General features: G+C 42.1%; 1 protein-coding gene across 4 annotated transcripts in view; it reads left to right on the top strand.

The window, feature by feature from the left end:
• The window catches only part of LOC122562785 (RNA-binding protein Musashi homolog 1-like), a 156,975-nt gene that overhangs the window by 102,411 nt on the left and 41,800 nt on the right, over positions 1 to 12,764 (top strand). For all 4 annotated transcript variants that reach the window (XM_043715965.2, XM_088000138.1, XM_088000139.1 and 1 more), the window contains one exon: positions 8,383 to 8,431. In XM_043715965.2, coding sequence (XP_043571900.2) covers positions 8,383 to 8,431 — 49 coding nt within the window. The remainder of the gene's footprint in view (positions 1 to 8,382; positions 8,432 to 12,764) is intronic.

The raw sequence follows: 12,764 nt of genomic DNA on the forward strand, positions 1-12,764 counted from the left end.
TCAGAATACAGTTCTGAGGAAGGATCCCTCGACCCAAAAAGCTAACTCTGATTTTTCTCCACACATGCTGCCAGACCTGCTAAGCTTTTCCATGGGAATTTTGGAATGGTGGTTTTCCAAAATTTCCTTGATTCTCTTGTTGCACGATCAGACTGGAAAGTAGCAGATATAACTCCCCTGTTCAAGAAGAGAGAGAGTCATTTAAAAAAAAATCAAGATAACCAGGTAGAGTCAGCATGATTTTGTCAAAGGGAAGTAAAGTTTAACCAATTTGTTGAAATGCTTTGAAGGAGGAACATGGGGGCCCTCTTGTGGCACATTGGTAGTGTCCCTACCCCTGGATCAGAAGGGCCCAGGTTCAAGACCCACCTCTCCAGTAGTATGTAATATCTCTGAATAAATCGCTTAGAAAAATAGGTTAAATAAAAGAAATTTAAAAATGAAGGAGTAATATTTGCCATTGGATAAAGGCTAACCTATGGTGACCTGAATTTGGATTTCCCGAATACGTTTGAGTAAGTGCTGCATCAAAGGTTATTTGGGGGGGGAAGTTCATGGTGTAAGGGATAACTTATTTGCCTGAATAGAAGATTGGCTGGCAATAAAACAGAATATGCAGAAATAGATCCATGTCTGATCAGGATGAGATGAATGGACTCCTGCAAGTGTTTGATCCGTGCCCTCAACTCTTTAACACTTTGTTACCCTCATCTATCTAAGCCATTGATACAAAGATGTGGTAACTAAATTTGCAGATGACACAAAGATTGGTAGGAAAGTATGTTGTGAAGAAGACATATGGAAGTTGCAGATGGATGTAGATAAATTGGGCGAGTCTGCAAAAATGTGGCAGATGGAGTATAATGTGGGAAAATGTGAAGTTCACTTTAGAAGGAAGAACAAAAAAGCAGAGTATTATTAAACTGGAGAAAGATCTCCTGTAGTCAAAGGTGGAGAGGGATTTGGATGCTCTGGCATGAGTCACAAAAGATTAGTATGTGGATGCAGCATGTGACTGAGAAGGCTAATGAGATGTTATCCTATGTTTCGAGAGACATTGGGCATAAGGATGTTATGTTTCAGGGCATTGGTGAGACCACATCTCGAATACCATGTGCAGTTGTGTCTCCAGTTTTAAGGAAGGGTATAAAATGTAACAGAAGTGGTTCAGAAGAGATTTACCAGATTGATACCTGGAATGAGTGCGTTGCCTTTGAAGCTGGGTTGGATAAGCTGGGCTTGTTTCCTGTGGAGTTTAGAAGAGTGAAGGGTGATTTGGTTGAAGCATACAAGATCCTGAATGGTCTAGACCAGGGTGGAGTGGAAAGGATCTTTCCTTTTGTGGGTCAGTCCAGAAGTAAGGAGCACTATTTTAAAATTAAGGCAGATGAGTTTTTTTTTGTGTTGTGCAGTAAAGGCAGTGTTATTGAATATTTTCAAGTTAAAGGTAGATTTGTATTAGGCAAGGGAAACAAAGATTGTCAGAGTTAGGTGGGACATAGAATTCCAAAATATGAGTTTATCAGCCATGATCTTATTGAATGGTGGACAACACTCAGGGGCTACCTCTGCTCCTATTTCATCTGTTCATAAGTAGCTGGTAGTGAAGAACCCACTCAGGCTGGACTATTACATTTCAAGGGTGCAGAAAAATATCTTGGGCTTCTTTAGTCTTTGGCAAAACTGACAAGGCCACACTTATCATTCATTCAAAGCATTGTTGGGCCTGTTTAAAGAATCACTGATGTTCTTGTAGTGATGTTGCTGCCTCTGGCATTGTCCAAGCATCCTATTGCCCAGTGCCACCTTGGAGAAGGACAATAGAGAACCAAGTGTGATTGAATGAGAATCTGACAAGCAAGGACTTTTCGGTCTTTTATCTCTGCAGCACTACCTGATTTTAACAGGGGTGGTAGGAGTACAGAAAAGAGGGATTCTAATTGAACTAGGCTAGGGGAAGGAAATAACCAGGAGAAAGTGAGGACTGCAGATGCTGGAGATCAGAGCTGAAAATGTGTTGCTGGAAAAGCGCAGCCGGTCAGGCAGCATCCAAGGAGTAGGAGAATCGCCGTTTCGAGCATGAACCCTTCTTCAGGAAGAAGGGCTCATGCCCGAAACGTCGATTCTCCTGCTCCTTGGATGTTGCCTGACCTGCGCTTTTCCAGCAACACATTTTCAGAAGAAAATAGCCAGCCATGTCTGATTGCCTGTCCAGTGACTCTGGCTGGAAAATGTGGAAGTTCGGTAGGGCAGGATTCGAATTGTTCGTGCTACCTCATAAAACAATTAATGACTAGTTGTGAGAGGTAATGGAAGCCTGCTGGCAACCATGGAAGCATATCCCAGCATGAGTCAGCATCTTCTGGAGAGAAGTTAAGGAAAAGAGAAGAAAAAAAGCTCTATTATGCTACTGGCAGAACTGGCATGAATGACCAGGCCTGGTCTGGTTCATTGTCCTTGAAGGAGCCTCACTGGTTGCCATGGGAGCCAGAGGCTAGGGGTCATGCTCTTTACTCCCTGTAAGGTTGATTGACTGATGTAGGGTTTAATAACGCAGCTGTAATTTTTTTTTTCTTTATCATCGTCCTTTTGGCTGGAAAATTGAAGATGACATTTAAAAAGGCCATATTACACCGCAACAGTAATGAATGAAGGCTTGTGCGTATTGTGCCGTGGGATGGAGGTTAGACCAGTGGAGTGAAAAGACAAAGCTGATGGGCCAAGTCCTTTTAATGGAGCTGCCTGTCCTCAGTTCCATGGTCTGATATGTACATAAGATTATTGCTGCTGGTTGATTCTGTATTGCCTCTTTTATCTTGGGACAAAATTGGATTTTGTTTTTGTTGCTGAAGTATTTTCTCTGAATGTTGAGGCCTTCAGTTCAAATCCAAAGCGCAATAGCAGTTTGGATCAGTAATTGTTGCCCTACTGGCACCCTGTGGGTGGTATTCTTGTCCCCCAGTTGTGGAGTGTTGGGAGGTGGCTATTCAGCAAGGGGATGGCAGCTTATGTTTTGACTTGATGGTGCGACATTGTAGCTTGAAATATTTCATTGCTTGGGCTCAACTGATCATTTTTAAATTAATTAATTTAAAATTAATTGTATCAATTTGCTTGAATATTGTAAAGCAAGTTAACACCAGGGGACCAAGTTAACAAAATGGAACCAGAATCAAAGGGGAACAAGTGTATTGTTGCTAACCAGGGCTGGTTTATATGCTTACCCAGTTGAAGCTGCAGCTCTCCCTTCATTCCCAGGGTATTGAAATACAAGTACAGGTGGTGAAGATGGTTTTTGCAGAGTAGAATTAAAATAGGATTCCCTTTAGAAAAACCTTTTTTTGAGTTGAGGAGCAGGGGCGGAGAGAGTGTGTGTGAGAGAGCACCTAATTCTCAGGCGCCAGTATCCAAAGTCCAGCTTGGCTAACAAAACCCTGCTTTCTGTGCATGACCTCTTGAGTAAAGTGGATGTGTGTGCTTTTGCACTGCAGAGTAAGCTCTGAAGAATAAATCAGTCCTTGGGGACTGGGGAGGACAAACAGCTATGTAAATGCTTTCTCAGAGGAACAATCTCAGCCTTTCACGTTGTAAATGATTGCAGAATTATTCATGCAGGAGGTATTTTCTGGCACAAAGCTGTTCCAAAGTGAGATCTGAACGATTGTGGATTGTAGTCAGTCCAGTAATTGAGGGCAAAGCTGTAATGAAATTTGAAGGTGTGTGTTAATCTACTAATATGTTGGCATTTAACTTGGGTACTAGGCACAGTTTTGTTTAACCCGTAGCTGGCAAGGCCAATTACAGCTACCCACCCCTCCCCCAATACAGGCCCATTCGAGTCCAGCTAACTTTGTAGATGCCAGGGACTGAGTCTGTCTGAACTGTCCAGTATTACTGAGTATTGGTGTATTGGAACCTTTCTTCCTAACCTGTAAAAGTCTGAGTAATTCTGGTCGCCTGCTTGTTACACCTTCCAACATTCTCTTTTAAGAGACAATGAAATTGTTGTCCACAAGAGCAATCATGTGATGCTGAAGTTTGAAGGGGTTGGGTAGGGGGTAATTGTATAACTCCCTCTTACCTCACTGAACTAGCTAGTCTCTTGTTGCTTCAATTTATCTTTCAGTTGCTACCTCTTTCTTCTCACTTTCAGGAAAGGTCCTGCTACAGTTATACACTATCTTCAATCACCCTGCTCAGCATTCATTCCGTCTCCGCCTGATGTGCTCTCTCTCTCTGTCTCTCTGTCTGTCTCTCTCTCTGTCTCTTTCTCTCTCTCTCTCTGTCTCTGTGTGTGTGTCTCTCTCTCTCTCTGTGTGTGTCTCTCTCTCTCTAATTCTGTGTCTCTCTGTCTCACTCTCTCTGTCTGTCTGTCTCTCTCTCTCTCTCTGTCTGTCTCTCTGTCTGTCTCTGTGTCTCTGTCTCTCTGTCTCTCTGTCTCTCTGTCTCTCTGTCTCTCTGTCTCTCTGTCTCTCTGTCTCTCTGTGTCTCTGTGTCTCTGTGTCTCTGTCTCTCTGTCTCTCTGTCTCTCTGTCTCTCTGTCTCTCTGTCTCTCTGTCTCTCTGTCTCTCTGTCTCTGTCTGTCTGTCTCTCTGTCTGTCTGTCTGTCTCTGTCTGTCTGTCTCTCTGTCTGTCTGTCTCTCTGTCTGTCTGTCTCTCTGTCTGTCTGTGTCTCTGTCTGTCTGTGTCTCTGTCTGTCTGTCTCTCTCTGTCTGTCTGTCTCTGTCTGTCTGTCTGTCTCTGTCTGTCTGTCTGTCTGTCTCTCTGTCTCTCTGTCTGTCTCGTATCTGATTTGTTTTCTCTATTGCTTGTGTGATACAGTTTATGTCTGGAGAGAATAGGCTGCTTTGTTTTTCTTGCTGTTTAGTGCTGCTTGTCACTCCCAAAGGAACAGGTATCATAGTGATCAGAAAAGCTTTGGTTTGATAAAATTCAAACAGGGTGAAGTATGAAACTAATGGTCAGCCCCTTGTCTTGAACACAGGCATTTCCACAGTCAAGGAATATCTGGTCCACAGTACCTGTGCTGGTATTGCTGAAAATTGAGAGGCACTGTGTACCTGCAGTGCCACTGTTGAGTAAAGTGTGATGCACAATACCTGTGGCAGCAGACCCGCGGAATGTGCACTCTCCTGTTAGTTGCGAGATCAGAGTGTTTATAAAGCTGCTGCTTTGTATGGAAATCCTTCTATAATTGAAAAAGAGCTTAATGCTGCTACACACTGACATTCTTTGTGGCTGACTCAGCCAGTGGCACACATGGTAAGGTGCAGCTTAGACTGTAATGTGACGTCTATTTGCACAGCTTAGGGCCTTAAAAAGCAGGGATTGAATCGGATTCCGAGCAAGAAGACTTTGGCAGAAGGAAAGGAAGGGAGGAAGTGTAAAAAAAAAACCAAACGGCGTAATGTGGTATTAAACCTGAAACTTCTTAAAGAGACATGCTCCTTATTCAAATCAATAATCAGTCACTGATTTAAAACCCTCAAAGGTGTTATGCTGGGTTCTGAAACTCTTGCCAGCTTCATTCTGGTGACCAGGCAGTGTGCAGGAGTTATCCGGGATGACCTAAAGTGCTTTACCCTTCCTGGAATGCTTGTTATGTGTTGGAATATCTTGGAATACTGAAGGCCTGTTACAGAAGGCTACTTCCTGCCAACACTTGCATTTTGAAAAAAAAGACCCACTGCAGCATCATTTAGAGGAATCACTGCTATTTAGCATATTTGTATTTCTTTTTCTGCTTTTTAAAAACAAAAGAATTTCAGCCTCATACACTGAAAATTGAAAGTAGACTTGAGTGGTATTTGATGTAAAGATTGGAAGGTCAGTGTCACTCACTGCCTGCGCCCCAGACCCCACACGCCAAATTTATTGCTAAGCTATGGTTTTGTTTTAGGACAGCATGGCACATCACATTAGGTACTTGCAAACCTTTGTGACTTCTTTGGTGGTAAACTTAGTCTCAACAACAAGATCTTTCATTTGTATAGCACTGCTAACCAGCAAAACATCCCAATGTGCTTCCAATATAGCTCAGAAATGAGTCAGGAGCCAGATAGAGCGAAATAATGAAAGCCTTGAGAGTGTCAGTGAACCTACTCACGGAGAGATGTCTGAACACAGGAATTCTATGGCTCTTTTCCTACCTTTACCAATACCAACTGCACCATTCTGTGCCACACCCTTCAAAGAAGTGCAAATTTATTCTGATGCAGAAGAAGGCCTTTTGACCCATTCTGCCTGCACCATCTCTCTGAGCATTTTAACTTAATACCAATTTCCTGCCTTTTTTCTGTAACCCTGCAAATTATCTACATAGAAATTACCACACAATGCTCTCTTGAATGCCTCAATTGAACCTGCCACACTTTTAGGCAGTGCATTCTATATCCTAACTACTTGCCCCACGCAAGTGTTTTTCAATTTGCATTTGCTTATTTTGCAAAACATTTTTAAAAATATGCCCTCTGGGTCACAATCCACTTGATTGGGAAAATGTCTCCCTTTCCTTTCTATCCAGACCCGCCAGGATTTTGAAAAATTCTACTACATCTCATCTTTCACTTCTACCCTCCAGAGAAAACAGTCCTAACTTCTCCAATCTTTTCTCTCAGTTGAGGTGTCTCACTCTTGAACCATTCGCAGAACTTTTTCTGCACTGTTTTCAATGCTTTAACAATGTTTTTAAAGTGTGGCACTTAGAGCTGTGCACACACCTCCAGCTGAGTCCTTACTGGCGTCTTGTATAAGTCCATCATAAATGCCTCTATTTGTGAAGCCTATAATATTGTATGCTTTACTAACAGCTCTTTCTACTTGTCCTGGTACCTTTAACGACTAATGTGTATTAGTCACTCAGATCTCTGCTCCTGCACACCCTTTAGAATAGTGTCTTTTATTTTATACTGTCTTTCAATTACTTTTTTGTATTAAAGTACATCACGTCACACCTCTGTGCGTGGAACTTTATCTGCCATCTATTCAGTCACTCCGCCAGTAGATCATTGTCCTTTTGAAATTATATACTGTGTTCTCCTCTCAGATCTCCCAAATTTTGCATTGTCCACAGACTTTAAGATTGTCCTCTGCATGCCAAGATCTAGATCATTAAAATATACCAGGAAAAGCAAGAATACCAACCTTTGGGAATTCCACAACAAACCCATTGACTGTTGCACTGTTTCCTATTCCTCAGTCAATTTTATGTTCACTTTATTGCTTCTATTATCCTGTGACCTGTTAACTTTTCCCTCAAGTTTGTGTGACACTATTTTATGCCTTTTATGCCATGTACAGTATATCAGCAGCCTTCCCCTCATGAATCCTCCCTGGCACCTCCAATAAGTTAGTTAGATGTGATTTTCCCTTAGCAGACCCAAGCTGACTCTTCCAACTGCTTCCACATTTTTATAGGTGGCTATTAATTCTATTCTGAATAATTGTTTCCAGACATTTGCCCAACTTTCTCTTTTCTCCATTCCTGGGTTTCTAGCTGAGAAAATCACTCTGGTTACCCCTTGTTGTGAGAGCAAATAATGAATGTCAGCAGGTCATTTGGCTGTAGGACTGTACAGTTGAGTTAGGTCCTGCCCTGGTTGAGTATTGCTCCTTAGGACCACTTTGCTACATTAAAGGACCTATATAAATGCAAGATGTTGTTAGTCACAAGTGCGCTTTGTTTCAGAAAGCACTGAATGACAATCTGGAAGGGAAGGAGTCAAACAAGGCAGATTTTCTGCCCTTTCCCCAGTTGACACTGGAGTAAATTCTAGAATTGGTGACACAGTATCTGGCTTGTTGCTGTCGGGCTGGGGATTGAATCTGGGATCATCCTTATCTCACAAGCTCACATATTCACTGAACTATTCGGGCAGTTGCGACATCCACAAATTTGGAATCATTCCTGTGGCCATAGTGCAGCTTTCACAGATGCTTTCTCTATAATCCACTCCTCAACCCAAGGCCTTTTATAAAGGGAGATCTAAACTCAAACATCTTGCTGATTGCCCAGTGCCACTAGAATTTCTGGAGTACGTTTTATCTTTCTCTTTCACTGGCTCACTACATGGGTGAGATTGAAGGGGGGGGAACAAAAGGCAAATAACACTAAACTGATGCAAAAGTGGTAAGTACTAGAAATGCATAGGCCAGTCAGTATCTGTAAACAGTGATTCAGATGATAGGCTCTTTATTATAGCATGCTTCATGAGAATCGATCAATGTTACACTATGGGAATAGGCCTACCAGTCCATTTACCCACGATGTTCCATTACTGTCAGCTCACTAGGGTCTTTTACTCAATACATTGCCAGCTGCAGACTGCCAAACTTGGGATTGTCTAGAGGAAGTATTATGATGCCTTATTTTTTTCCCAACAGGTAGATGATGCAATGCTGATGTTTGACAAGACGACCAATCGACATCGAGGTAAGTGTCTGGTTTGAGTTCACTTTTTCATTGTTTTGCTGAGATTGATCTGCATGGTGGATGTGGTTTCATGAATTCTGCACTTGCTTTTCAAATGGGCACAACCGGGAATCCTAATCTGAGCAAAGCAAGTGTTTGAATTCGAGTTGCTGTCCCACCCCTTTCCCTGAATTTTTTATATAAGTTGTTGCTTGTACTCAAGAAGGCTGAAATCTATAGCTTTAAAAAAAAAACTTTCAAATATATTTAGCCATTTCCATCTCTTCATACTGAAGAATTCATCTCCTTTACACTGCGTATTTCACTTCTGTTAATACTATATAGTATGCGTCTATAATGTATAGTGCAAAGGAAGTTGCATCTATTTATATTATCCTTGAAGCTAAACCCTGAGTCCATGGGTCTGATTTACTCCTTGATTCCTGTTCACAGCCGTACAGCTCCATCACAGTGAGGGCCATCAGGGACAGAGGAGACTGAGGATTTCATTCCATCCTGTAATGCACTGTCCAACACATTTGTGTAAAATTCCTGTGTGTGCTGTATTTACATAGTTGCTCACCAGGAGAGAAAGCATGTGAGTAATGGAGCAAAAGAGAGAAACTCTGTGGCAGAGAATAAGAGAAATGTAGAGTAGATGGAAAAGAGTGAGAGAGATGAGAAACATTGTTGTGTTCCCTTTAGCAGTGCATGAACCATCTAATGATTGGAAAAAGATGATGGCTGACAGGAGTATTATTAACTAATACAGATAGTGATGCTGTGATGTTGTGTTCTCACTGACTGATGTCTCTATTAACACCAGTGACCCGTAACACCCAATATCAAAATGTACCAATATTACGTAAAGTAGTTTAACAAACGCAATGACTTTGTTTAAAAGCTGACATTCTTGCGTTGTTGACATTAATCAGTGAATACCTCAAATTAATGTCTCCAGAATCTCATTATAGCATAGCCTTTAGGCAGATGCTTAAAAGTCTAAAGTGTTAACATGCTCAGTAGCACTTTGAGTAGAACAGAACCATACAAGCTAGATGATCCCAGCTTGATTACCCAGTGTCTGCTGAGTCAGCCAGCTTAGGCTTGTGGTAACTACTGGGTTGAGGTGATTTAAGTATAAGAAAATAATTAACATTTGTATCGTGCCTTTCATGACCTCTGAAATGTTGGCCTTGCTAATGACCTAACAATGAGCAAGAACAACATATATTGCTGAAAAAAAATGATGTTGAAGCTGTTCATCTTGTATTCATCAGGAGAGATGCAAAAGTGCCATATTTCAAAGGAATCAACAATCTGGTCTTCCGCAAATTACCTTGAAAGAACAAAATCTCTCAAAATATGGGCAACACATGAAGTTAGATGTTTCATGCTGCTGCTAGCAGTAACAACATCAGTGATGTTCTCCACTAACAGGATCCTGCCCTCCACATAAATAATTAATGTGGTTTATGAATTTCAGTGTGGGTGCACAGGTTGTTCTGTTTCAATGACTGATGGGATCATATCAAGTAGCATGGCAGTTTGGCTGTTAGTGATAGGTGGAGCTTGTGAAACTGAGCATAGAGTCAAATAGAACATCGAACGTTACAGTGCAGTCCAGGCCCTTCAGCCCTCGATGTTGCGCTGATTTGTGGAAACAATCTGAAGCCCATCTAGCCTACACTGTTCCATTTTCATCCATATGTCTATCCAATGACCATTTAAATGCCCGTAAAGTTAGCGAGTCTACTACTGTTGCAGGCAGTGCATTCCATGCCCCTAATATTGAGTAAAGAACTACTTCTGACCTCTGTCCTATATCTATCACCCCTTAATTTAAAGCTATATCCTCTCGTGCTAGCCATCACCATCCGAGGAAAAAGGCTCTCCCCATCCACCCTATCTAACCCTTTGATTATCTTGTATGTCTCAATTAAGTCACCTCTCTATTGAAAACAGCCTCAAGTTCCTCAGCCTTTCCTCGTTAGACAATAGTTGCAGGAGTAGGTCATTCTGCCCTTGGAGCCAGCACCACCATTCATTATGATCATGGCTGATCATCCTCAATCAGTATCCTGTTCTTGCCTTATCCCCATAACCCTTGATTCCACTATCCTTAAGAGCTCTATCCAACTCTTTCTTGGAAGTATCCAGAGACTTGGCCTCCACTTGGGGCAGAGCATTCCATACACCCACCACTCTCTGGGTGAAGAAGTTTCTCCTCAACTCTGTTTTAAGTGGCCTACCCCTTATTTTTAAACTGTGTCCTCTGGTTCGGGATCTTCCCTTCCCTTCCCTTCCTTCCATACTGGGCAACATTCTAGTAAATCTCCTCTGATTCCTCTCCAAAGCTTCCACATCTTTCCGACAATGTAGTGACCAGAACGGAACGTCACACTCAAAGTGCTGCATACCAGAGGTTTGTAAAGCTACAGCATGACCTTGTGGCTCCAAAACTCAATCCCTCTACCAATAAAAGCTAACACACCGTATACTGTCTTAACAAACCTATCAATCTGGTTGGCAACTTTCAGGGATCTATGTACATGGACACAGAGTTCTCTCTGCTCATCTACACTACCAAGAATCTTACCATTACTCTGCATTCCTGTTGCACCTTCCAAAGTGAATCACCTCACACTTTTCCGCATTAAACTCCATTTGCCACCTCTCAGCCCACCTCTGCAGCTTGTCTATGTCCCTCTGTAACCTGCAACATCCTTCACTATCCATAATTCCACTGACCTTAATGTTATCCGCAAATTTACTAATCCATTCTTCTACACCCTCAGCTAGGTCATTTATAAAAATGACAAACAGTAGTGGCCCCAAAACAGATCCTTGCAGCACACCACTAGTAACTGAACTCCAGGATGAACATTTCCCATCACCCTCTGTCTTCTTTTAACTAGCGAACTTCTGATCCAATCCGGTAAGTTACCCTCAATCCCGTGTCTCCGTAATTTGTTCAATAGCCTACCGTGGGGAACCTTATCAAACGCCTGACTGAATTCCATATAAGCTGAAAATGTGTTGCTGGAAAAGCGCAGCAGGTCAGGCAGCATCCAGGGAACAGGAGAATCGACATTTTGGGCATAAGCCCTTCTTCAGCCTTCCTGAATAAGGGCTTATGCCCGAAACGTTGATTCTCCTGTTCCCTGGATGCTGCCTGACCTGCTGCGCTTTTCCAGCAACACATTTTCAGCTCTGATCTCCAGCATCTGCAGACCTCACTTTCTCCTCCTGAATTCCATATAAACCACATCAACCTCTTTGCCCTCATCACCTGTTTTGTCACCATGTCAAAGAACTCAATAAGGTTTGTGAGGCATGACCTACCCTTCACAAAACTGTGTTGACTATCCCTATTCAACTTATTCCTCTCTGGGCGACTATAAATCTGATCTCTTATAACCTTTTCCAACACTTTACCCACAACCGAAGTAAGGCTCACTGGTCTTTAATTACCAGGGTTGTCTCTACTCCCATTCTTGAACAAGGGGACAACATTTGCTATCCTCCAGTCTTCTGTCTGCAGGAATAGTGTCAATGACGACATAAAGATCAAAGACAGGCTCTGCAACCGCCTCCCTGGCTTTCCAGAGAATTCGAGGATAAATCCTACCCGGCCCAGGGGACTTAACTAATATTAAACATTTACAATAGTTCAGCACTTGCTGACCATCTAGAGTGTGTTAAGAATTACATCGACAATCAGTCAGGCTTGTAGTATGGTTTACTTGCCCTTAATGAAAGCTACACAAAATCATGTGCATAGACCAACATCTTAATCAGAGTTGACTTGTCAATCAATCATCTCATACATTATAAATTGTTGCTCCCTTTGAAATTTGGATTTCTTGTGTCTGTCCTATTGAGTACAACGTGAAAAGGCTCAACAACAGCAGTACTCAAGCGATACCAAGAGACTATTTTGAAGAGAAAATAAATAAATAATATTGGGAACAAGAATCCTCAGTCATTGAGTCCTACAGCATGGAGACGGGCACTTTGGCCCAAACTGGTCCATGCTGACCAAAATGCCCGTCAACGCTAACCCCATTTCCCTGCACTTGGCCCATATCCTTCTAAACCTTTCCTATCCATGTATTTATCCAAATGCCCTTAAATGTTGTTAATGTACCCACCTCAACCCATTTCCGCTGGCAGCTCATTCCATATACATACCACCCTCTGTGTAAAAAAAAAAAAGAGTTGTCCCTCAGGTTCCCTTTTATTCTTTCCCCTCTAACCTTAAACAGATGTCCTCAAGACCTCAATTTCCCCAACCCTGGGAAAAAGAGTGAGTGCATTCACCCTCTCCATGTCTATCATGATCTTATACATT

The sequence above is a fragment of the Chiloscyllium plagiosum genome, unplaced genomic scaffold, assembly GCF_037043375.1.
Source record: "Chiloscyllium plagiosum isolate Xiang-an unplaced genomic scaffold, Cpla_swu_hap1 HiC_scaffold_24, whole genome shotgun sequence".
NCBI lineage: Eukaryota > Metazoa > Chordata > Chondrichthyes > Orectolobiformes > Hemiscylliidae > Chiloscyllium > Chiloscyllium plagiosum.